This window comes from Parasteatoda tepidariorum, chromosome 12 (genome assembly GCF_982258835.1).
Source record: "Parasteatoda tepidariorum strain Cologne lab strain chromosome 12, Ptep-v5.0, whole genome shotgun sequence".
NCBI lineage: Eukaryota > Metazoa > Arthropoda > Arachnida > Araneae > Theridiidae > Parasteatoda > Parasteatoda tepidariorum.
In genome coordinates, this window is record NC_141766.1 from 34533235 (window position 1) to 34560797 (window position 27563).

Below are 27563 nucleotides of genomic sequence, written 5' to 3' on the forward strand. Positions count from 1 at the left end.
AGACTCTAACCCATGATCCCTCTATCACTGAGGATATTTTACTTTAGCACTGTGGTCGGTGCGAGACGGGTGTGGAATTCGTATCGACCAACTATCGCTGGGATTTGAACCCGGGTCATCTGATTGTTAGGCGACCGAACAGAGGCGACCGTCTTGAGCCTCTACGGCTACGAGGTATGAGATTTCTGCTAGTGTTTGGCACACACAAGTGAAACAATTTCTGAACATGTACTCAAGACAGACGTAAACAGTCGAAGCCTTCGCCCATAACGTATTAGTTTTGTAATTGTAAGTTGTTTTTTAGTCGTAAGTAGACAGTTATGAATTTGTATTGTATTCTGTAAGTCAGTTTTGTTTTCTGTAGATGTATTTTGTTAGTAAACCTTTTAAATTAAAGATATTTACAAAAATGTCGCTATATTATAGCATATTTTTTTTTTAATAATACCTAGATAAAGTAAGATAACCTTCATTTTTGTTTGCATGCTTACATTTTCTGTCTTAAAAAGTAGAAATTTTTAAATTTATGTTTTCTGGTTTGAAAAACTCCTGGGATTCAAAATTCTATTAAAATTTCTCTACTTTTGTTCGTTTCAAAGAGCCATAAATCAACAAGACTGTCAAATACTTTAATAAATATTGTTTAGAATTTTTTTTTTTTAAAGCTAATGACGCTATAGCACAATTTCTGTAACTTTTAAGAGATAGTAAGAAATAAAACAAGAATTTTTTTGGCAACTTTCTTTTTTTTAATGAAAATCATTCTTTACTTGCTGAATAAAATAAAATAAAAGTCTGATGAGATAAAAATTTGTATCCCGGAAATTTTATTTATTAGTGAACAATTCAATATCCAGATTTTACTGTTTTTAGTTTTTTAAGTATCCATAAACTCAACTGTACTTAATTTTTAGTGCTAATTCTTTTTTTTTTTTTTTTTTTTTTCATTTGAAATACGTGTTTCGCGTTTTTATACATACATATCTTAAAATGCGTTTTACTAGACGTTTAACTTAATCTTCATTGCTCAAAAAGTATGTGTTACTTTATTTTTATGGGACAATTTTCCAATCTCGTTATTCTTCCCTAATAAGCGGTTTATAGCCACTCTTTTATCACACCCAAGTTCCGATCGTTTAGTTGAATTATTTGAGTCAAAGTTAAAACGTGCGTTTCATATCAAAGAGTCGGAAAGGAAAACGTTCTCTAAAAAAATAAAGAAATAAATGAAAATAATGCTTTTAACGTTTTTTCGAAGAAAATGAAAGAATCGTGAAAAAAAATAATATCTTTAAAAAACTTGATTTAAGAACACTATTTTTATTCAACAAAGTGACGTAACATTAACGTATTTGATTAAAATATTTCGTATATAGTATAGTTAATGCCCTTTATTTATCCAAGCTACATAAATAATTCCGCACGCCGCACTGCATTCAGAATGTGCTTCAAGTCTTTTTTATTGCCCTACCTTTAAACCTGAATAATTTTTAATACATTGAATAATTTGTTCATTTAATTGAGCAAAGTTTATTTTTAAAATCATTGATTTCTACAACTTGAAATTGAAGAAAAAATTACAATTCAAAAATTTTTCAAAAGTGATTTAAATAATTTATTTTTTATTTATTTTATAACCGGCGTTGAATAGTAGAACCAATTCTGAGTTTGCGGCTACGTATATTAGCCTTGTAATTTTGAACCCAACCCTAAAGACAAGAAAACTCCTAGATTAAGCATTGGGAAAAACTAGCGTCTCACAGTGGACTGATCGTTAAGACACGGTTCCCAGCAGATCACCGAAGTCAAGCATCACTGGCTGCGGTCAGTGTGCGGATGGGTGACCACTTGGATCAGTCTGCGTAGGGACCGAAAGTGTGCGGTATTGGTCCTCGTTAAACTGTTCTACCGTAAAGTGCTCGACTTCGCGTGCAGATCGTCGGGGCTACCGAAGCTGGGGTGCCATCCCCTCTGCAGAGGATCAAAATTGTGATGGCATGTCATCGGATCATCCTCAGGGATGTTTCCCAGACCGTCGCCAATAGCCCATTGTGCAGCTCTAGTGCGACGTAAATGACCTACAACAACAACAAACTAGCCTTCTCGGAGGACTTTTTGTGCGTTATATGGAGAGGAAAACAACGAAAAAATCCCACGGTTAACCCGACGCAAGGATATTCTAACCCATGATTCGTCTGCCACTGAAAATATTTTACGTCAACACTTTGGTTGGTGCGAGCCGGGAGCAGAATTCGTATCAACCAGTCACAGCTGGGAATCGAACCTGGGTGACCTCATTGGGAGGCGAACGCTCTGTCCCCTAAGTTTCGGCACAATTTAAATAATTGTTTTTTTGAGAATTTGAAAGTTTAATAATTTTTTCTGGGGGGTATTACAATCTTTGTTGACCTTGTAGCCCGCTGTTTGGGGGTCTGAGCATCGCGTGTCTAAAAATTGTAAAATGAATGTTCTAGTTTGGTTCTTTATTTAGAGGCTATAAACACTATGATTTTAATGACTGCGACCCTATTCCAAGCTTGTGAAATCGGCACACATTCCCAAAACAACTAGTGCGTGTTTTTCTTAAGATATAAAAATCCAAAAACGTCTTTGCAAAGAAGGATCCGCCTTAAATTAAAGTTTTCTTCTCCACACACAATAAACTGTTTAAAAAAGTCGTAAAAAAGTATTTTTATTGTTTGTCTTCTTTTAAGCCGACAGATATTTTTTCTCATTCTATTCCCAGGATGTTGCGCAACTTCAAGTTTCCTATAGTGACCAAGTGGGGGCGGAACAACACAATTTCACCACTGTGCATATAAGGATATAGTTTGCTGAATTTTTTTTTTTGAATATATATTATACTCTGCTTCATTGAATTGGTTCGAATCCAATTGATAAAAAAAAACGAAACATGCCTTTTACTTTTATTATAATTTTTTTTATCAGTGGCTAAGTAGAAACGATGTATAGTTGTGGGAAGTTTGTGATCCGAAGGTGGTATAGCGTGGGCAATAGTATGTGGGCTACTTCAACTTCATGTAATTCTGCTGTTGCTGAGTCAGGGTGAAGGTTTCCCCCATACAACACTCCAGAGACAACGCCTCGGTCCTTCTTCTTTTTACCCTCTGCGACACATGTCGCGACTTTTGGAATTCCTTTTTATTTTGCAAGCGTCCTCTTTAAGAAGTTCAAACTTTTAAGTACTTGCTTTTCGCACGTGGTTAAGAATTTTTTTCTTATCAGGTGTTAGAATTTATTTTATTTTATGGTTGTTGAAGTCAACATTTGCTTCGTTTTAGCTCTGTAAAAGTGTTACAAATTAAATTATATTAATAATTGTTTATTTATAATAATTATTATTAAATAATAATTAAATAGTTATAATAATTTAACAATAAAATAAATTATAATAACAATTAAATAATTATTAAATAATAGTAATAATATAACTATAATGATAATTAAGTTATAATTGTAAAATCTCATAATTATATCCGATATGAATTATCAATTCTATAATACTTAATTATCAAACAATTAATTGATATATATATATATATATATATATATATATATATATATATATATATATATATATCATTTTATTGGGAAGGATTGTTTGAAATTTATAAAAAGTTTAATTATACTAATAAGTGCTATGTAATAATAATTCATTTATAATGGCAATTGAATGTTAATTAAATAATAATAATAAATAAGATAAATTAGTAATACTTAATTCATAATAATAATTATTATTCTATAATAATTAATAATCAAATAATAATAATTAAGTGATTATAATAAATAATAATAATTTAATTATAACAATTATTAATTAAATTTTAATTGCAAAATCTTATAATTTAAATCTGATATGAATTATTAAAATATTTTTATACTTAATAATCGAATATTTAATTGGCATACATCTAGTAAATCGCTTCGCTGGGATCTAGATTACATTGTGAAATAATGTATAGAATCCCATGGAATAGAATGTCCATGTCAAAGGACAGTGGTTTGCATCTCACCATTTCCAATTTTGGTACAATTTTGCAGGATGGTAACTGCGAAAGGTTTTCGTGGACTCTCATTATGGCTCTCATGGGCTTTCTCTCATAAATGTAGGTCTTTTTCACTCAAGTAGTTTCCTAAGGAAGCAAATTATATTTATTCTATTCTTGTCACGGATATCTTTTCGTCTTTTGATTCAGGCTCATAACTACAAGATTATGACGTTAAACATTGGCAGTTGTTCATCTAATTGTGTATCTGTTTTTTTTTTTAAATTTTATTTATATATTTATTTTTTTAGTAAATTGAAATGAAGTCCTAATTTAGTAGTGCTGTGAGCTCTCTTGTGTTTTTCACTCCATTGAAAGCGAGTGTCAATTATGATAAAATTTTCCTGAAATCTGCGAAGGTTTAAAAATTAAGGCAAAGTAAATTATTATGATAATTATAAGTTATCATAATTATTATGATAATTAATTATCATAATTATCAATTATGATAATTAATTATAAATTATAATAATTATTTATAATTATGATAATTATAAATTTACAAGCCTCCGTTAATGTTTAAACAACTATTATTATGATAGCTTATTAATAGTTTAATAATGATTTTTTATAATAATAGTTTAACATATTCAAACTATTATTATTAAACTATTATTTTCTTCTGTCATTTGGTGTTTAGTTTAGACACTGATGAAGGTTATTGTTTATTAAACTGTAACTATAGTGTACTTTATAAAAAAATTTAACATTTAGGATGGTGTTCAAGGGAAATTTCGTTAAGAGGAAATTGTATCTAATTCTTCTTTGTTGCTAGGTAACTAAAAAGAGTGATAAAATTCTTTGATTTTTCCTTTTGGTTACTTCTCAGTCTGTGAAGAAATTTCCCTTAAACTTCTATGAGTGTTCTTTTGCATGATGCAGTCTTCATGGCTTGTGGGATTCACCTGAAATATATTAATTAAAAAGGTAAAATGGTTAATTGATTAATTGAATTTCAAATTCAAAGACAGAGACGTGTTTTTTTTTTCTGAATGCACATGCATTTCACTTTCTAGTGACTGTCCATCAAAATATGGAGAATACCCGTAATTTAGAAAATGAGGAGCTCAATGGAAAAAAAGTTTTCTTTCAGAGTCTTTAAATTTAGTATATCTCAGTGGATGAAGGTGCTAAGTGACAATCTTTGAGTGCTTGCAGAGAGGATAAAGGTTGCAAATGCATAAGGACGTGGCATTATCTTTATTCCCTATTGTCAACGCATAAACTTTAAACCTAATTTACTTAAATTCACTAAAAATGTTTCTTAGAACCTTCATCCACTAACGGTGACACTTCACCACTTCATCCACTAAATATGAGATACTTTTTTAAGGAAATTAAATAAATTAAAATAAAAAATTGTATTTTCATTATGATTTTGGAACTTTTTTAAAGCTAATAAAAAATTGTTTTGCTGACAATCTTAAAACTTTAATTTAAAAATAATTCCATGTAAAAAAATTCAATTATTTTTATAATTATTTGCTTAATGTAATAATGATCGAACTAATTTTCATAAAAAAAATTTCCAACATGCTCTGCAAAATAAATTGAAATGACACAATTTAATAAACAGTCGTACCTGCTAATGCCATTCTGTAAGTCCGATATGTTAATTTCCAAATATTCTTAAATTATTATTTACTAACTAAAATTTACAAATAATATCATGCATTTTAACACAGTAATCTATTTCCATAAGATTCGCTTTCGATTGCTTTTATTTTACTAGAATGTTAGGGTGTAAACAAATGGATTGAATATATTATTTTTCATACCTTCCTTCAAAGCTCACAAGTTTTTTCTTCTTCCTAACTTTTACTAAACGATATCTTATATATTATAAAGTTCTGAAATCTCCCTAATGATATAAGTGATAATTAAGTACTTCTAGCGGTTACAATTAAGATAAAATTCCAATTTAATAGTGCAATTACGGGGGAAAAAATTCCATCTCCAATTGCTCGTCCTTCAACGTCTCATAAACTATTTTTTTTTCCATCACCTACGCGTTGTGATTTAAAAATCGTGTCAAGATGTAAGGGCGTTAAGGTCAACAAACGTTTCAATATCATGCCTATTTGTCTCATCCCTGAAATTGAGTAGGCCCTACATGCATGAATTTGCTCTCTTTAAATGATGATGCATTTTCTGTTACTTAGATATTAAAAATAAAATTCCAACTTAGAACGATAAATAATCGTATGATTTATAATTAATTGCGTGGGGTACAAGTTCAATCTATTTATTAACTTCTCTATCAATGAATGTTTTCAAAGTCGATCGATTTAAAATATTAAACAAATTGATCTTTGGCGGTGATTTTTTTTTTAAATAAAAAAGAAAAATGCATAAAATTTGTTAGGCTTAAACTTTAGGCTTAATGACAGATGGTCTTTAAGTATTGGCGCCAGATAGTTAACGCTGGGTGTGGTAACTAGATTTTAATATGCAAACATCTTATCTATAATATGATATGGTCTAATTTCCGACTAAGCTTGGGTTCAGTTAGTTAGTTTTAAATTTAATTTTGCAGCCATATGGTGCTCTGATTCAAATTTAAAGCTTATTATTCTTATTCTTAATGTGTCTCGCCTTATTTACATTAATTAAGGCGACTTTAATCTATAACATTAATCGTTAAAAGGATTTTTTAAACTTATTTTACTAAATACAGACATATAAACTTGCTTCGATTTGTGGGGAAAAAAATTTCTAACAGTCGGGAAGGTTTTGTTATATTGTATTATTTTTTGTTTGGTATGTTAGTATAAATTTTGTCCACCACACACACGCGTGCGCAGCACATCTGAACAATTCAAAAGTTGATATGAAGCTCAGCTTTGTTCCAGTTATCTTGTGGTCAATCTTTTAAATGTTACCAAAACCATCTAAAAAATGGATTTCTAATTTTCTATTACTTAACAATTTTTTTTTCGGGGGGGGGGAGGGAGGGAGCAGAGAATCGGGCATCCCTTTAAATATGTAAATATTCGCTTGATCGACTACTGACTTAAACCAGTTTTGAATGCATTGAATAAAAAAAAAAACAATTTTGTTTAAGGAAAAGGATAAAATGTTACTACTACGTACAGGATTTTACAGAAATTTTTTTTCTCAACTTCTTAACTTTTACATATGACTTTTCATTATTGCCTCACAATTAGTTCTTAGTATATTTTTCAGAGTAAAGTAGGGATTAACACTAGAAAGACTGAAACTTAGTATATACCTATATTGCCCAAAAGCAATAAAAATGACTGGATTGTAAAAGAATAAATAATGTGTAAAGAAATTTGTTTAACATTAAGGGACTTAAACTTTCAACTGCTCTACTAACTTAACTAAACTATCGGACCATATTTTCCGCATCACGGCTACCTATCTATTTTAATAGTCAAAAATCCAAATCCGCCGAAAAATAACATGTTTATTCAGAAAAAGTACGTTTTTATGTTTCTTTCTGTAACTTAATAGTTAGCACTTATTAATTAGCATATTTGAGATCACCTCTTTGAATCATGATGATTGGCGATTAGTTTGCGAAAAAAAAATGATCAATAGAAGAAAAGTTTTTCAGGGTGATATCTTTTTTTATTTATTTTACACACTAAACAGCACTAATATATATTTTTTTCTTTTTAAAAATCTTATGTGAGAGAAAAGTTTAAAAAAAATATTTTAATTGTCTCTGGTTAGTATGTGCAGGCATGGGGTGAAAGCCCTTTTATAGTAAGACGGAAAAGAGAAAAACCTGGTACGTAAAACATTTCATTCCAGCATTTTTTTCGAAAAAAATGAGATATCTGTAACTATCAAGATTTCTTTTATAATTCTGGCATATATATAAAACTGCTTCTTTTCCAAGATAAAGTAGATATTGTTGAAAAATTTAAAAAAAGAATAAGTAAACTCCTCCCCAAAACTAGCTATAACTGAAATGGTTTTACTACCAGCCTTTCCTCTTTTCCGTCTCGCTTTCACCCCTGTGTGCAGGGCTGATTGTGCTCCGGAAAAAATCCGGATTTCCTGAATTTTCGCTAACAGTGATCTGGAAGTTTCCGGAGATCGAAGGTACAGACGTTTCAAAAAATCATTATCACAGAAATTTCCGGAAATCAAATTTTCAAAGGTGGAACTTAAAAACACAGTTTATTTTATTTGTTTGTAAGGGAGAGCCAGAAAGATACTTTATAAGCTCATATTCATGATTAATTTTAATTTTTTATCAGTAAATAGTTGTTATAATCATAAACTCAAGAAAGAAAGACATATTTGTAAATTTTAATTACTTCTCCAGGTATGTGTAAATGGTATAGGTATGTGTAAAATTTTAAATATTTTTAAGTGAACTAAGAAATATTGAGAAAAAGGAAAAAAAAACTTGTTTAAATTTTTTTCTAATTTTTCAATTAAACAGTTCTTTTTTTTTTTCTTTCTTTTTTAACTTTTTAACTCAATGAATTTTCCGGAATTTTGACTTGGGCTCACAATCACCCCTGTATATGTCCACTTTAAGCATTCGGATGAAAGAGTTTCGGATAGTTGAGTTTTTACTATATACAGTCGTTATTTCTAAAAGATTTTTTTTTTGTGAAAAATCTATTCATAATCTTGTGAAAATAGGGTCCGGTTTTGTGATTTTCTAAAACATGACAAAATCCATTGGTCATCTTAGACTTTAAGTAAATAGTGTTTTTGTGGATGTGTGTAAAATCTACATATAATTTTCTGAATTTAAATTTCCTGTAGAATCGAGTTTTTTCTGCAAGAGTTTTTTTCTATCGAAATATGAGAAAATAAGGTCCTATTTTTGTGAAAAAAAATCCTCCCCCTCAAAAATCATTTTTTTCAAAGGGTTGTAGTTTTAAAATTATGAATACAAAGATGTCATGAACTCCATTTTTCAAAAGAATAATTATGCAAAGGGTCCGTTTTTAAAATAAAAAAAATAACGTGAAAGTTTTGTTTTACGATAAAAAAAACTTTTGTAACGTACGTTTTTGCGGTGCAATATTTTTTGATCAGTCCGTTTTCGCGGTACATATTTTGTTATGGGTTCCTTTTAACTTTGACATTTTTGTGTTAAATCCGAGTAAACTGATCCAAATTTCTCCTAAAATGACCCTTGATATATTAAGTTCCAAATCCGAAAACCAAAGTTTATTATTTTTTTTATATATTTACATTTTAAAGCTAATGTACATTAAATAATTGGTCTAAAAGCTTAAACGCTTCACACCCTGTATATAATTAGCCTAACATCAATCTCGTTTGCTGCCTTTTCATTTAGCTTCTTCTATTCCTAATTATCTCATTAACGATGCGTTCTTTTGAAATTTAGATACATGTCTGTAATATCTACATTTAGACTCGATTAAACACTGATTATACAGAAAGTTTGTTTTTCTTAAAAAAACCTAATTATGTCATTATTATTAGTGAAATTTCTCACTCCATTTTCAAACAAGTTTTGTCATCTGGCAATTGCATATCAAATTGATTCTTAATTACTCGGTTATAATCATCGATTACGTGTCTAGAGTAATGGATTATATTAATTCTATAGACTGTGTTTATAACTATGACAAAATTCGGTTTAATTCAGATGAATATAAATTCGGAAGACATCTTGAATCAGATGGGTTGAAATGGTCATACTTTAAACTGAAAACTGAATTTGATTTATAATATAAATGTACGATATATAATATAAATTCGTAGATTGGATAAATTAGACGATATATTATATAGATATAGAATATTTATTATATCAGGTATTATATTGGTATATTATAATAATTAGACCGAATTTTTAGACGGACTGTAGTGTTTTAATAATTACATGTTTTGTACGAATTTATATGCTGTACTTTTATATTTAAACATACATGTAATCGGCTTTTATTCAAGAGATTTTTTATATACTTTCTATTTGTATTTATTTTTTAACGTATTGCATTGCAATGTTAACCGATTGGTACACGAACGTAAACAAGTGCGAACCGGTTTCAGTTGCGTAAAAACTATAAAGCTGTATAGTATCAACTGATAATTAAGATTTTACATAGAATCTTATAGTGCGTCTAATAATTCGACCAGGGACTATAGTTGCCCAATTCCTGATGTCCATATTATTACAGCGATTATTAAAGTAAAGTTAGTCCAAAAGCTTCGAATTCCTACAAAGACAGCACAGAGAGTACTTGCATTACTTTTCTTGAAAGTTCGGTAATCCCTCTAAATTCCATAATCTGGTTAAATCCATGCTAGAACATTTATTAACTTGTTCCTCGCATGCGGCATACAAGTAATGCCAGGTAGAACCAAAAATCAAAAACACAAGTTGAACGTCTGGTCTAAAACCATTAAGCAAAGAAGAACAGTTAAGATAGACAAGGGTAAGTTGCTGAAGGAATTCTTAGAATTAAAAAAGAAGATGAAATTGCATAGGAGAAAAAAAAACCCTTGAAAAAAGACCAAGATTGCTGAAAAATTAAAATTATGCATTTATTCTGGGATTATGCATACAATTTTAAATTGCGTTTTCCCCATTTTCCATCTCTTTGCAAATGTATAGAACCACTCAATTAATCTTATTTTAAATTCCACAATTTCCGTTTTCCTCATTTTCCCTCTCTTTGCAAATGTATAGGACCACTCAATTAATCTTATTTTCAATTCCACAATTTCCGTTTTCCTCATTTTCCATCTCTTTGCAAATGTATAGGACCCCTCAATTAATCTTATTTTCAATTCCACAATTTCCGTTTTCCTCATTTTCCATCTCTTTGCAAATGTATAGGACCACTCAATTAATCTTATTTTAAATTCCACAATTTCCAGTGGTAAATTCAAAAATTCTGTTTATATAATAAAATTACGATGCTCGACACAATGTAATTATCGTATTTTCTTCATTTTCTTCCTAATTTTTTTCTTCATTCATATTTTAAAGAAAAAAGAAATTAACAAATTCGCGAGCTTAACCTTTCATAATTATTATTATTATTAATTTTATATTGCTTTAACGTGTTTAAGAGCGTATATTGTAGTTTAATGAATATTCAGTCATCATTTGAGACGTTATTTGTCCTTTTTAGATTGATTTCCTGTGGTGGTTTTTGTGTCGCTTAGAACAAATGTTTCATGGAAACATGAGATGACTGCTGCGCCTCATGTCCTGATTTTTTTTACTGCTTTTCAGATTTTTGATAATTATTCTTGCAAAGCGACATCTAACCTAGAAGAGCTCCCTGAAAATGTTATTACCTGATCAGCATGTGTTCTAGGCATGTGATTGTTGCAATCATCCTTAATTTCTTGTATTTTTAAAAAAAGAAAAATACTAGCTATTGATGACAAAAAATGGGGATTTTGCGCCTGGAAAAAAAAATCGTATTTTTGTAACAACATAAGTATAATCGCTTTTATTTTCTTTTTATTTATTTATTAATTTATTTTTTTCGCTTCACAAACCTTTTTTTTTTTTTTTTTTGTGAAAGCTTATAACCTCAATAATAACGAAAATATCGTTTTTTTTTTCCTTCGAAAATTTAGTTGAATCCTTTGAATTGTCAAAAATTCAGATTTTTGATAATTATTCTTGCAAAACGACATCTAACGTAGAAGAGCTCCCTAAAAATGTTGTTGCCTGATGATCAACATGTGCTCTAGGCATGTGATTGTTACAATCATCCTTAATTTCTTGTATTTAAAAAAAAATACCTGCTATTGATGACAAAAAATAGGGATTAAGCGCCTAGAAAAATCATCTTTTTGTAATAACATAAGTTTAATCGCCTTGATTTTCTTTTTATTGACTGATTAATTTATTTTTTCGCTTCGTTTAACTCACAATTTTTTTAAATATTTTTATTTTTTATTTATTTATTATTATTATTATTTTGAGAAAGCTTATGAGCTCGATAATAACAAAAATATCATTTTCTCCTAAAAGGGGAAGAAAATGTACAGTAAATTTTTGTTCAGATCGGGTGAATATTTCCATCTCTTAGCTACCACTTTTGTTTCAAAAATAACATCTGTAGGATTTCAGATAAAATTTCATGCTTTCCAAATGCGGACTTAGGTATAGGGCTTTAGCAATACAAGCCATATTTTCAGACTGATCGGGAGAGCATTTTTGGTTTAAAAAAAAAAAAAGAAAGAAAAAGAAAGAAAAAAAAAACGCAACTAATTCCTTGTAGGCAATAAGATGTTTCAGTGTATTGTGCTGTAAGATGATAGAAATTCCAGAAATCATGTAAAGTATCTATTTGGATACTATGCCAAGGAACAGTTTGATGTAAAATATATCATCACCTTGGAAAAAATCTGGCTTATTACTATATTGCACAAGTTTATCCATTTTTTATACATAATAGTGGCCTCGTCTATGAACTATAATAATGATATAGTACCGATACCTCTTAAAGTGCCATCAAAAAGTCCTCAACGAAGGCAAAATTACCCCCAATACTTGAGCCAGGAGTTCCCTTGTCTTCTGGATTGGGTTCAAAATGATAAGGCAGGCTACGGTTTTGAAATTCTATTTTAGCAAGCCACTTTATTCGAAATCCACTTATGTTGTTTTTTCATTGCATGGCAATATACGGATTTGATTATTATTATTTTTTATTATCAGAAATCGAAAGTCCGATTTATAAAATATATAAATCGTATAGATAGTTTTCAATTGATATTGTTACCTGAAAAGTAAGTAATTGTTGTATCAAAAAATAAACAGTTGCTTCAGAAGCAATAAATATAAGAAAAGAATAATGACTTTTTTTTGACCCATAAACTCAAGAACTCTACCTCGTGACTAAACTAAATCTTCTTTTAATCATGATGCAACGCAATGTTTTTTTACTACATCATTTTTCAAATAATTCTCACAATAAAATGAGTTTTAAATACCATATCGAAATAGTTTCTTTTCTAACAAATAGCTTAATTTTTTTTGTAAACTCCATTTCTTACATTTTCATTGTAGTATTTATTAAATAGCTTCACTTTATTTTTTCCCCATTCATATTTAGATCTTTTCACACTCATAACTGTCAGGTGTTTGTTTTTCTTTTTTGTTTCTTTTCTGTCTGGTGTATTTAGTTTGTCGGAAGTCCATATAGGGAGTGTTTGGCGTGGGCTAGAACCTGTTCTTCTTCGAAATTTGTGGTTTTAACGTGGGCTGTAAACAGCATCACCACCTAATAAGTTGTTTCGCATACGGTACTCCCTTTTTGTCAATTACTGTTATTTCCATAAAATATGTATGAATGGTATTCATATATATCTTCCTTTTTTTTATTTAATTTTTACGGCATTTTACTCTGATTTGGGAGTTGACCGTTTCTTGAAAACTTACCTTGAAAATAATTTTTTTAGCAATTAATTATTTTTCACTTTTACTTTTATGGTACAGTGTTATTGAATTATACTCGATGAGTTTCAATGTGCTTTTATATTTTATGATATATATATGTATACAGTGAAACCTGCCAAGTTGACCACCCTTGTAAGTTCTTTGTAATTTGACCACCTGTCCATCTTGTATGTTGACTACTGAAATAAGTCAATTTTGTCTAGGAGTATTATGAAATTCTATTCTAAAACCCTCATAAGTTGACCAGAAAAAAAAATTTCAGAAAATTTTCTGTCATTTTGCAATGTATGTTAAAATTTCACAACTGTTCAAATAATTTTGTTTTGTTAAAGTTTTCAAATTACATGTTTTCGCGTTCTGATATTTTAAGAAATTATTTTTATTAAGCACTTCACATGCATAACTAACGAAATAATTTTTTTAAAAAAGTTAGTTAAATATTAGAATTATATGTTACAAATTGAAGTTCATTCAGGTTTAAACATATTTCTTAAGATATTCATTTGGCTATTTGCTAAATAAAATTTAAGTCAAGTAAAAAAATTAATTTTATTCTATTAATTAAATTCAAGTAAAAAATAAATTTTTTAAATTATATAGCAATATTCTGAATAGGAAACGAAAAAGTAAACAATGACCCACCCCCTCTATAAGTTGCCCACTTGTCTAAGTTGACCACTAAAACAATGCACCACAAGTGGTCATAAATATTCTATATTTATATATTATATACGGTTTAATTGATCCAATCGTCAAATTTATATTTTATATCGTCTGATATAACCAAGTGATACACGCACGTAAAAAAGTGCAAACCGGCTTCAGTCACGTAAAAACAATAACGCGTTATAGTTGAAATATCCTCAATAGTAGACGAATCATGGATTAGACTCCCCTTGCGGTCAAGCCTACTGTGGGAGGTTCTCGTGGTCTTCCTCTTCATGTAACGCAAGTGCGGGTTAGTTCCATCAAAAAGTCCTCCACGAAAGCAAATTTCTCGCAATACTTGATCCAAGAATTCCCTGGATTAGGTTCAAAATTACAAGGTTACGGTGTTGAACATTAGTAGTCATAAACTCAGAGTTGGACCGGCTGCTCAATGACGGTTATAAAAGTAATAATAAAAGTCTATAGTGAAGTGAATGATCATTGATTTTACAAGTATAATTGTTCCATTTTTGTTTAAATTGCATTAAAAATGTCAGGCACAATTCTGAATAGCGTTATTCCTAAACTGCTATCTTAAATCGTGCTTTTATTCCCAGTAGGTATTTATTTAATTTTAATTTAAATCTTAGCCATTTCGTTCAAAGGAAATTTTCAACTTAATCTTCAAATACATTGATTTTTTTTAAAAAAGAAAAAAAAAATTGCCTGAACGTTTGGAAAAAGTAGGTTACTTTTTTTTAACAATATTGGTGGCTTCATTTCCATTTGATCCTGCAATCTTCAAGTTCTTGATTGATTTTTTAAAAAAATAAACAAAATAATAACAAGCAAGGGAGTTTTAGTAAGCTGACATCTGTAGGCGGCAAGGAAAAGTTAAAAAGAATGATTCATGAAGCTCACCAGTCTAGTGACGAAATTGGAAAATCGAATTTTATCAGTATTTAAGAGAAGTCGGATGTCTTTCTTTATCTTTTTATTCATTACTCTTTATCTCTCGAAAATTTTACACCTCAGAAAGTAAAACATATTAGATTCTGTTGCCCTACATATTTTATATAAAGGGCTAGGTGTAGGGTTAAAATAAAAGCGAAAGAGCCAGAATTTTGCTTTAATGTTTCATACTTCAAATTTAAACGAAACGACTTATGTAAGATGTAATACATTAAAATGATGTTATTAACTAAATAAGATGTAAAAAAGAGAGAGAGAGGATGCTAAATAAGATGTAAAAAGAAAAAAAGAAAGAAAAGGAGAGGAAATCGAAAATCCCATAAGGAACTTAAGAAAAGAGATTTTTTCCCCTCAACTAAACCAGGGCTGTGGACTCATCACTCTGGTTATTTCAAAAAATTGCTAGGTCCTTATATTAAAAAAAGATTTTTTTTTTTTTTTTTTTTTTTATCTTATGAAAATTATTTACACAAATATTTATCGGTATATGAACAGAAATATTACTTGTCTCAATTTTCACTAGTTTTATTTTTTTTTTAAGAAATAAATTCTACTTAACGCTTTTAATTTAATAATAATCGTCGTTGAACAGCCGACCCAATTTTATGGGTTTACGGCTATTAATGTTTAACTCCGTAGCCTTGTCAGCACAGTGGTTGGTGCGAGCTGGATGCGGAATTCGTATCGACTGGGATTCGAACCCGGTTCGCCTCATTGGAAGGCGAACCCTCTATCCACTGAGCCATCGCGGCTCTGCTTAATGCTTTTCGTCTAAAAAGTAGTTAACAGGCTTGCGTTTAGGCTACTCAATAGACGATTTTATAAATTCTTGCCGATAATATTTTACAGTAACGCTCTTACTGTAGTAATATTTTACGTGTAATATTTTAAAATAAAATGAAGTTAAGTTACTCTATATCATTTAAATCCTGGTATTTAAGATTTAAAAAAAATTAAAAAAGTCAGGCATATTTTAAAATTATTTTTACAAATATTCATTTAAATACTTCAAAATACTGATGATTTCTTTTCTTTTCTTTTTTTTTACTATTTATGAAATGATTTGTATGCGTTTAAGAAGGGGGGGAGGGCTAAAGGTTTTAATATTATAGACGTTCACGCAGGCCGAGTCGGGTTGGACGTTTATTTGCGTTGTAATTTAGTTGGAATTTAATTAATTCGAAATTAACTGTTTATTCTAATAAAACATGTTTGGCTTATGCGTTCCTCCTTTAGACTTCATGATTCTAGTCGCAAAATATGCCATAATTGAACTAGTGCGTTATTTTTTATCACTGTGCTCTTCAATTATTGAAGTAATTCAAAATCTACTTAATTAAAGCTGAAATTATAAGGCGATGCATTTTTATTTCTTTTTTGGAGTTGGAGTATATTTTCCCTCCATTTCAGTTAAAATTTTACCTCTGCTTTAATTTTTCCACCGAGGAAAGTAGTTGACGTTAGAATATATTTTTACTTCACTTCAGTTAAAATTTTACCTCTGCTTTAATTTTTCCACCGAGGAAAGTAGTTAACGTTAGAACATATTTTTACTCTACTTCAGTTAAAATTTTAACTCTGCTTTTTATTTTTCACTGAGTTAAATAGTTGACATATTAGAATATATTTTTACTCCACTTCAGTTAGAATTTTACCTCTCCTTTTATTTTTCCACTGAGGAAAGTAGTTATCGTTAGAATATATTTTCACTCCATTTCAGCAAAAATTTTACCTCTGCTTTAATTTTTCCACCGAGGAAAGTAGTTAACGTTAGAACATATTTTTACTCTACTTCAGTTAAAATTTTAACTCTGCTTTTACTTTTTCACTGAGTTAAATAGTTGACATATTAGAATATATTTTTACTCCACTTCAGTTAGAATTTTACCTCTGCTTTTATTTTTCCACTGAGGAAAGTAGTTATCGTTAGAATATATTTTCACTCCATTTCAGCAAAAATTTTACCTCTGCTTTAATTTTTCCACCGAGGAAAGTAGTTAACGTTAGAACATATTTTTACTCTACTTCAGTTAAAATTTTAACTCTGCTTTAACTTTTTCACCGAGTTAAATAGTTAACATATTAGAATATATTTTTACTCCACCACTTCAGTTAGAATTTTACCTCTGTTTTTATTTTTCCACCGAGGAAAGTAGTTGACGTTAGAATATATTTTTACTCCATTTCAGTTTAAATTTTACCTCTGCTTTAATTTTTTCACCGAGTTAAATAGTTGACAAGTTAGAATATATTTTTACTCCACTAGAATTTTACCTCTTTTTTTTCCACAGAGGAAAGTAGTTATTAAGCCCTTTTTAGAAACTCCCCATACTCTCTCTGAGTGAAACCGAGTGTACACCGCAAAAGTTAGTAGTTACGAATACTTCATTAATACCAATCAAGTGACCTAAATATAATTATGACTAATATGCTGAGTAATAAATAAACATCTCTTCAGATCTCCTTATAAAGTGCACAACATGTTTTGAAAAAAAAGCTACCTATAAATATTTATACCACGTGGTAATTTCCACCCACTCCCCGTTCTTCTTGGAGCAATTAACAATGATGAAATGCCTTCATAATATAGACTTTAAAGAACAATTTTATGCTTTCCATTCATTCTACAGTCTAATTGGTCTGACGGACTTAGTAAGTGCTCCTATTATGAAAATAAATATGTTCTGTGACGACCTTGCGTAGTGTTAATAAGACTAAACACATTTTAATTCTTTGTACCATTGTAAGGAAAACAAGGCGAATGTCAAATGAAGGACCAGTTGAAGTTAGGCTAGCAGGTGGATGTCCATCTGTGTTTTTCACGATTTGCCCTCATTCCAACCTTGGCGAGTGGGATGTATTTCGGTAGTGATGTAGAGTTCACTACCTTACCTTACACGCTAAAAAAACAGTATACATATGAAAGATTTCTTCTAAGTTGTTCTTCACAAGTTAAGAGGATTAAACTTATATTGTGAAAGAGAGGGCCGTTATTTATTGCGTCAGTTTTGTTTACCTATTTCGTGCGTGTTCATATTTTATATGGAATCGACAAAAACTTATTTTTTAAATTATCCTTCGCTTATGTTTTCTGTTATAACTTAGTTGGTTTTAACAACTGGGAATTATTAGTTTGTTTATAAACTTGAAATTGATCAGAAACCTCCAAAACACGATGAGTATCACTGTAATTGCTCATATAGCTGTATGAAGTATCATATTGATTTATATTTATTTCTTGTGCCTTTTATTTTGTTATTAAAGTTATCCAAATAATATTGACGTGTATAAATTTTCATTGATAGATGCCCCTGAAATTTTTGATATGATTTTTTTCATAAACGTCAAATTACATTGAGGTGTATTTTATTTTATAACCTACGTTTAGCAGCCGACGCAACTTTGAGTTTACGACTACCAATGTTCAACTTCGTCGACTTGTAATTTTGAACCCAACCCAGCAGACAAGAGAATCCTTGAATCAAACAGTGGGAAAACTAGCTTTCTTTGAGGACTTTTTGATGGAACTAACCCTCAATTGCGTTACATGGAAGGCGAAAACATGAAAACCTCTACGGTTAACCTCTTCCGTTGGGTTACAACGACGAGAGGATTCTAACCCATGATCCATCTAACTCTGAGGATATTTCACGTCAGCATTGTGGTCGGTGCGAGCTGAGAGCAGAATTCGTATCAATCAGCCACCGTTGGGATTCGAACTTAGTTCCATCATTTTGGAGACGAACGCTCTATACCCTAAGATACAAATTTTTTTTTCATACACGCCAAATTTCATTGACGTGTATCAAAAAAGTCGTTTTTGTCAAGAAATCCATTTTTGATGTCTGTATCCTTAATTTTGGACTCTACTGCATATAGAAGATGTTCTGTAATCAACGCCCTTAAAATATGTTTTAAGAAATCTTGTTAAAATTCAATTTAACAAATCACACATTTAGTATCGCAAATTCAGCGAGGAAAAAATAAAAACACCATCGATATTTAACGAATCACTATTGAAGAAGGTAGGACTAAACATTTCAATTTAAATGCCTGTAAAAAAAAAAAAAAATTTATATATATATATATATATATATATATATATATATATATATATATATATATATATTAAAAAGGATTATTAACCACACATTTAAATTTCATCTGCAATTAAACTGGTTTTGATGTTTTTCCCTTTCCTTTCCTCACTAGTAATTCAACAGATTTCAATATCGTTTTAGAATTTTCCTCACTATTTTATATATGCTTGCTTTTTTCATAATTTGTTCAATATATTGTTATTGAAAATACATTTTTCTTTAAAAAATGCCATTTCTATTTCATTGGCATTTTACTTGAAATAATTTCATAGAGGCAACCATAAGATCAATTTGAATTATAGGTTGGATCTAAATATAATCAGAGGTTTCAAAACTAATCACAGGTTATAAAAACTACTAACTCACGGAACCCTTTAAACTCCTTCACGGAACCCAAGGGTTCTGCTGCATGCCATTTCGAAACTACTGCTGTAGATAATCCCCTCCTTGACCGACACATCAGGTCCTCCTGTCACCTCCGTTGTCTGTGCTCATTCGTAATTTGTCTTTCTGTCGATTCTGTCTTACAAAAGTATTAAGTACAAAATCAAATTCTGAAATTCACCTTTCAACTGAGGAATGAATAAATTGGAAGTTGATTTTCAAATTAGAATAAATGATTTAATAAAAATACGACTCTTTCAAAATTCGATTTCTCAGAAACTATTCAACCGATTTTGCTCAAATTTCGTATTAGACCATTTAAAATTGCATTCTTTGAAATGCTGTAAAAATTTTTGTATCTTACAATTCAAAGGTTTTTCTACTGTTATTAAATAAAGTAATAAATTTTTACTAGAAGTTATATTTTGCATGAAATTATTTTGGTAAAAATGAATTGTGTGCAAATTTTTCTATTATTTTTTTAAGGGAGGTCTATTTGTTTTTTTTTACGCACTCTACAAGGTGTTCAAGAACACTTTTTTTTCAATACAAATCTGCGGTTTAATTTCAAAACTGTTGTTTTAAATTGAAAGGTTGCAATCTTGAGGTTTGACGCATTTATTTAAATATCACGTTTAGAACTTAATTGAATCTTTAGATGATATTACAAACTATAGGGTGCGACTCCAGACTCTTAATTCATTTCTTAAAGTTTTCCTTTTTAAACCTTGAGAAACTGATTTAATTTAATATATAATTTAATTTTGAAACTAATTTAGAGAAACTAATTTAATTAATAATATAATTTTATTTTATTAATGGCTAGCTACTCTGATTGTTTCTCAAATAACAATCAATCAAATAACATAGAAATTCTCATTATTTTTTTCAATGTAATGATAAATATTCTAAGATGCTTGGTAAAAATGTACATGTCTTACGATATTCTTCATTGATATGTAATTTGCGTAATTGAAAAATTTAATTTACTAGTTTAATTAAAGGGTTATATATTTCTGGAACAAAAATAAAATACTCGGATGACTCAACCAACTCAAATATCTATCAGCCAATAGATAATGAACAGCTCTTCTGCATTTGCACTTCATTTTCTGTCTTTCTCCACTAAGCTTTAAATCTTCGTCATTTTGAAAATATACATTCAAATTTTGTACTTTTTTTAGAAATAATTACATTTACACATATGTGGGGGTTTATGGGCTTTCATTGCTTGCTCAAATTATGACATCGTGGGATTTTCGTTATGCTTTAGCCTAATCCATGTTGTAGGTCATTAATTGCTGCAAAATATACGATGTTAAGCTTTTAGTAGTATTAAAAGAGTTATTTGATAGATAAGGGATCGTTTATTTGAGCTGATTGTAGGGTAAACTAAACTAACCAGTGAAGGAACGCTTAAGCTTCGCTTGCCTTTTAAAAAATCATATTAATTTCAAAATTCGTAATTTTAGTTAAATGACAGTGTCAACATATTTGTTACTAATTGCAAATTATGAAAAAAGTTGTAGAGAACTTACATAATATTGTTTTAAAGTTTTGGAGGTTCAAATAACAAGTAGTAAGAAGACCAAGTGAAGGAACAGCTCTTACCAGTGAATGAACACCCAGTAAAGGAACACTTAATTTTGGTCATTTTTTAATGCTCTTTATGAATTTATAAGCCATACAAATATTTAAAAACAAGCCTATTCTTGAAATTATAACATATAAATACTTGGAAAATATTAACTTTTTTTTGTAATCATGAATTGAAAATTAAAGTGTCAACATATTAACACATACTGTTCATTCACTGGGAAATCTATGCCCAGTAAAGGAACATGCCTGTTCCCTCACTGGTTAGAAGTTGTTTTTCGTATTTTTAACATACTTTTGATGCGGAACATCACTAAAGGTACAAGAAAATTAAAGTTTATCTTTTATTTTCATTAACTTAGAAAAAGAAAACAGTAAATGAACACTATTGTTCCTTCACTGGTTTTTCATCTTTGGTGATCCAGTGAATAAACACCCCCTTATCTCAGTACTTTATTATGCTATGATGCTTAAAAAAAAGTAAAACGTAACTTCAATAACTATATTTTGAATTCTCTTTTTCACAGTGAGAGAAATAAAACTATTACTTGCAATTAATTCCACTTCAAACATATAAATACAAACACTCACCTTATAATTTTTTCAAAGAAACAAGGTGTTGCAGAGATAATAACAACTTCAAACATTTTTCCAGAGAAGTTTATTTGACCAGGTAATCCAAAACATTGCTAGATAACTTCCTTTTGTTTGGCAGTAAGCTATTGTTACCAATCAATCTAAAGAAAAACTTTCAAATTCTCATTTTTAATCAATATATATGAAATGTTCCTTCACTGGTTGGTTTACCCTATTAAAACACTATATTTCAATAATTGTTCTTTTTAATCTTTGAATAAGGAGTAAAAATTAAAAGCTCCATAGAATCTTCTGCATTTTAAGTGATTTCTTCTGCAATTTAATCTATTATTTTATTTTTATAACTTTCGTTGAACAGCCGACCCAATTTTGAATTTGCGATTACCAATGTTCAACCCCGTAGCCTTGTAATTTTGAACCCAATCCAAAAGGCAAGGGAACTCCTAAATCAAGTATTGGGGAGAAATTTGCCTTCGTGGACGACTTTTTCATGGATCCAATTCGCAGTTGCGTTGTATGGTGAGGAAAACCTCCCACGGTTAGCCTGACGGGAAGGGGACTCTAACCCGTGATCCGTCTAATGCAGAGGATATTTTCGCATCAGCGCTGTGATCGGTGCGACCTGGTTGCAGAATTTGTTTTGATCTGTCATCGCTGGGATTCAAACCCGGGTCATTTCATTGGGAAGCAAGAGCCATGAAGGCTCTCAGCAATTTTATAGTGTATGTTCTGTTGAGTGTAAAAGTGCTGGTACGATAATAATGTATCAACATAGTTAAAATGTCGAAATGGTTAAAAATACGACAACCATAGGCACGCCTCCCAATAAGGTGATCCAGGCTCGAATCCCAGCAATGGCTAATCGATACGAATTCTGTCCTGGCTCGCCCCAACCACAGCGCTGATGTAAAATATCCTCAGTGGTAGACTGATCATGGGTTAGAATCTCCTTGCCGTCGGGCTTACCCTGAGAAGTTTTCGTGGTTTTCCTCGCCATGTAACGTAAATGCAGGCTAGCTTCACCAAAAAGACTTCCCAAAGGCAAATTTTTCTCAATACGTGATCCAGGAGTTCTTTTGTCTTCTGGATTGGGTTCAAAATTACAAGGCTACGGTGTTGTAGCTTGGTAGTTGTAAACTCAAAATTGGGTCGGTTATAAAGTATATAATAAACTAAAAAAAAGATTAAAGCTGACTTTTGTTTTGTCATTTATTTAATTGTAATACATTTTTACAAGTATTTGAGCTCAATGTTTTTGCAACAAAAATATGTGTTTATTTATTTAATTTCACTATTGTGCAATTCACTACTCAATATAAGAGCAAAATATTTATAACTGTATAAAAGCATTCTCAAAATATAACTGCGGAGTTCGAAAACGTAATAAACAAATAAATAAAAATAATGTGTATTTTAAAAATATACTGTATGTAAAATTATAATAATGTATTGCATTTAATTAAACTCTATACTAGTAACATGAAGTACTGAAATGACCGATTTATACTGAATATTACCTCTAATATATACATGAAAAATAATATTTTCAGTCATATGCTGTATTTTGTAATAAAAGGAACATTCCATATTTTCTATAGATTGTTCTCTTGTTAAAAATAAATCACTTCCTTTTCTGCACTTGCATTTAATCTTTTTTCGTAATACGTAATAATTTGGAAAACTCTGAACAGATTTATTTATTATTTTATATATTGCAATCTTATAGTTACTAAACGAATTCCAAAGTGAAGATGTTTTTTTATTGAATATTACTCCAAGAAAGCGTTCACGGATATTTCAATTCCGTATCCGTGATTTTATCTACTTTATGAAAACACTCTTAATATTAATCAATCCGATATGTTAAAAAATAAACACTGTTTTATAAATATATCTTTTCCTAAACGCTTATGAACATTCCAATTTGAAATGCGATTTAACTATTTTTGGAAATTGATTTGTTAAAAAATTTATACGTTAAGAAATAAACATTGTATTATAAGTATATATTTTTATCAACGCTTACGAGCATTTCAATTTGAAATGCGATTTAACTATTTTTGGAAATTGATTTGTTAAAAAATTGATATGTTAAAAAATAAACATTGTATTATAAGTATATCTTTTAATAAACGCTTACGAATATTCCAATTTGAAATGCGATTTAACTATTTCTGGAAACTGATATGTTAAAAAATTGATATGTTAAAAAATAAACATTGTATTATAAGTATATCTTTTCATAAACGCTTACGAATATTCCAATTTGAAATGCGTTTTAACTATTTTTGGAAATTACTCTCGGAAGTTTTGATATAAATAATTTAACCCAAAAGATCAATATTTACTTTTGATTTTTATAAACTTTTTACTTCTTTAATATCCTTAATACTGTCACCGCAATAGGACAACGCAAACCGTATGCAAATAAACATCGGAAAAAGCGTGACAGACTGAATCGAATGTACTAATTTCGGCGTACACGTATAATACTAAAATATCGTTAGTGCAATCGTATAATACTAAACGAATTCCAAAGTGAGGATAATTTTTTGTTGAATATTACACCAAGAAAACGTTCACGGATATTTCAATTCCGTATCCGTGATTTTATCTACTTTATGAAAAACACTCTTAATATTAATCAATCCGATATGTTAAAAAACAAACATTGTATTATAAATATATATATTTTCATAAACGCTTACGAACATTCCAATTTGAAGGCGATTTAACTATTTTTGGAAATTACTCTCGGAAGTTTTGATATTAATATTTAACCCAAAAGATCAATATTTACTTTTGATTTTTATAAACTTTTTACTTCTTTAATATCCTTAATACTGTCACTGCAATAAGACAACGCAAACCGTATGCAAATAAACATCGGAAAAAGCGTGACAGACTGAATCGAATATACTAATTTCGGCGTACACGTATAATACTAAAATATCGTTAGCGCAATCGTATAATACTAAACGAATTCCATAGTGAAGATAATTTTTTATTGAATACACCAAGAAAACGTTCACGGATATTTCAATTCCGTATCCGTGATTTTATCTACTTTATGAAAACACTCTTAATATTAATCAATCCGATATGTTAAAAAATAAACATTTTTTTATAAATGTATCTTTTTATAAACGCTTGCAAACATTCCAATTTGAAATGCGATTTAATTATTTTTTGGAAATTGATTTGTTAAAAAATTGATGTTAAAAAATAAACATTGTATTATAAGTATATCTTTTCATAAACGCTTACGAACATTCCAATTTGAAATGCGATTTAACTATTTTTGGAAATTGATTTGTTAAAAAATTGATGTTAAAAAATAAACATTGTATTATAAGTATATCTTTTCATAAACGCTTACGAATATTCCAATTTGAAATGCGATTTAACTATTTTTGGAAATTGATTTGTTAAAAAATTGATATGTTAAAAAATAAACATTGTATTATAAGTATATCTTTTCATAAACGCTTACGAACATTCCAATTTGAAATGCGATTTAACTATTTTTGGAAATTGATTTGTTAAAAAATTGATATGTTAAAAAATAAACATTGTATTATAAGTATATCTTTTCATAAACGCTTACGAACATTCCAATTTGAAATGCGATTTAACTATTTTTGGAAATTGATTTGTTAAAAAATTTATATGTTAAAAAATGAACATTGAATTATGAGTATATCTTTTCATAAACGCTTACGAACATTCCAATTCGAAATACGATTTAACTATTTTTGGAAATTGATTTGTTAAAAAATAAACATTGTATTATAAGTATATCTTTTCTATAAACGCTTGCGAACATTCTAATTTGAAATGCGATTTAACTATTTTTGGAAATTACTCGCGGAAGTTTTGATATTAATATTTAACCCAAAAGATCAATATTTACTTTTGATTTTTATAAACTTTTTACTTCTTTAATATCCTTCTATACTGTCACCGCGATAAGACATATCTTTTACCGCAAACCGTATGCAAATAAACATCGGAAAAAGCGTGACAGACTGAATCGAATATACTAATTTCGGCGTACTTTCTTTTTTGCTCACCTTTAAGTGTGCTATTGTTTTTTCTCCTTAGACGAGTAGTCGTAGGGGTGTTCAGTCTGTGTTTGTGTAGGCCGCAAAGAAGCAACCAGAGTGGTTTTCTTATCGTAGGCCGGCAAAGACTTGTCGAGCCGATCGCTTCACTTTTTCTCCAGTCATAGATTTGTTACCCTGCGTTAAGGGTCATGGATTCGTCGACTACTCATTCCGATCGCCGTACGGTAACCCGCAGCCGTGTTTCGTCCCGGGTCGAGCCGGGAGGGACCACTGTCATTCGGACCTCCCGAATGGAGCCGGGTGAGACAACAGTAGTCCGGACTTCCCGGACTGTTGAACCAGGAGAAACAACTGTTGTGCGGACGTCCAGAGTAATTCCAGGAGAGACGTCCTCGAAAATTATCCGGACATCACGCGTCGTTCCCGGAGAAACGACAGTTGTGAAAACGTCCAGAATTATTCCAGGAGAGACCACTGTAGTTCGCACATCCAGAATTATACCAGGAGAAACTACCGTTTGTAGGAGCACTGAGCCAGAGGTGACCACAGTGGAGCGTACTGGTAGTGGTGGTACGGTACATCACACCACTCGTGTGGTCAAGCAGGTCAGTTCTACGAATGGTGATAATAAAACGGTGACTGAAACAACTGTCACCTCATCGAAAAATGACACCCCTCAAAGAGTTAGGACAGTAACCCGCACTACCACCAGACTTGTCACAACACCCTCGAAAAAATCGAAAGTATGTTATTATTTTTTTTTTTGGTTCTCTTTTTTGAAAATAATTTGTTTTAATTATTTGAAGCATTGATTTAATTTTCTTTCCTTTATTAAGCGAATTTTAAATATATAAAGTACCTTATTAAAAAAAATTAAAGCGTTTTTTAAATCAATTTTTTTCAATGTCGATTTTTAGAATTATTACTTAATATTAATATATCTTCTCGTAGAAGGTTAAAATTTTGTGTACTTTTGAGGTTATTTTTGTTGTAAATTTGCCGTAAATCGGTAAAATAATTTACTTTAAACTCAGATCGATAGGTTAAATAGATAATAGGTTAGTAATCAAATCTATCTTTTTTTTGTAAATTTGCCGTAATTCGGTAAATTAATTTACTTTTAACTCAAATTGATAGGTTAAATAGATAATAGGTTAGTAATCAAATCTATCTTTTTGTTGTAAATTTGCCGTAATTCGGTAAATTAATTTACTTTTAACACAAATTGATAGGTTATATAGATAATAGGTTGGTAATCAAATCTATCTTTTTTTTTTATAAAATAAGTGATAGTTTTTTTTTATTAATAAATTGTAAATATATCTTAAAATTTTTTAACTCCCAATTGTATTCTGATAATATTATATACGTGCAATCTGTTTTTCTCCCCTCTAATTTTAGCTAAAATATTTCCAAAAGATATATTTGCTACAGTGAAATTAGCATGTGCTTATTCTATAGTTCTTTTACATTTGAGGATTTTGATCTTTTATTCAATTATAATATTCGAACAATATTAGTACTAATTTTTTCGCTGATTTCTAAAATTCTCTATGTAAAAAAATAAAATTACTATAATATGAAAAAACTCGAATCAGCTCTTCATTATATTCATCTATCTTGGGTGTTTTATTTTCTCATTGATATTTTTTTAGAATTTTTTTTCTTTTTTTATCTCACCCGTGCTCCTGCTTTAGGCCATATTTGTGATTTTTTCAATAATAATATTATCTAATTGTCG

At 29.8% G+C, this 27563-nt stretch overlaps 1 protein-coding gene across 8 annotated transcripts in view; it reads left to right on the forward strand.

Moving 5' to 3' along the window:
* LOC107443336 (uncharacterized) overlaps positions 1 to 27563 on the forward strand; it is a 290292-nt gene that overhangs the window by 126651 nt on the left and 136078 nt on the right. Inside the window, exon 1 of one of the 8 annotated variants that reach the window (XM_043041037.3) lies at positions 25806 to 26565. The exons of 4 other annotated variants lie outside the window; for them this stretch is intronic. In XM_043041037.3, coding sequence (XP_042896971.2) covers positions 26011 to 26565 — 555 coding nt within the window. In that variant the 5' untranslated portion in view covers positions 25806 to 26010. Of the gene's footprint in view, positions 1 to 25805; positions 26566 to 27563 lie in introns of those variants that run through there. 3 more of the 8 variants (XM_043041045.3, XM_043041039.3, XM_043041043.3) reach the window with 3 other exon arrangements.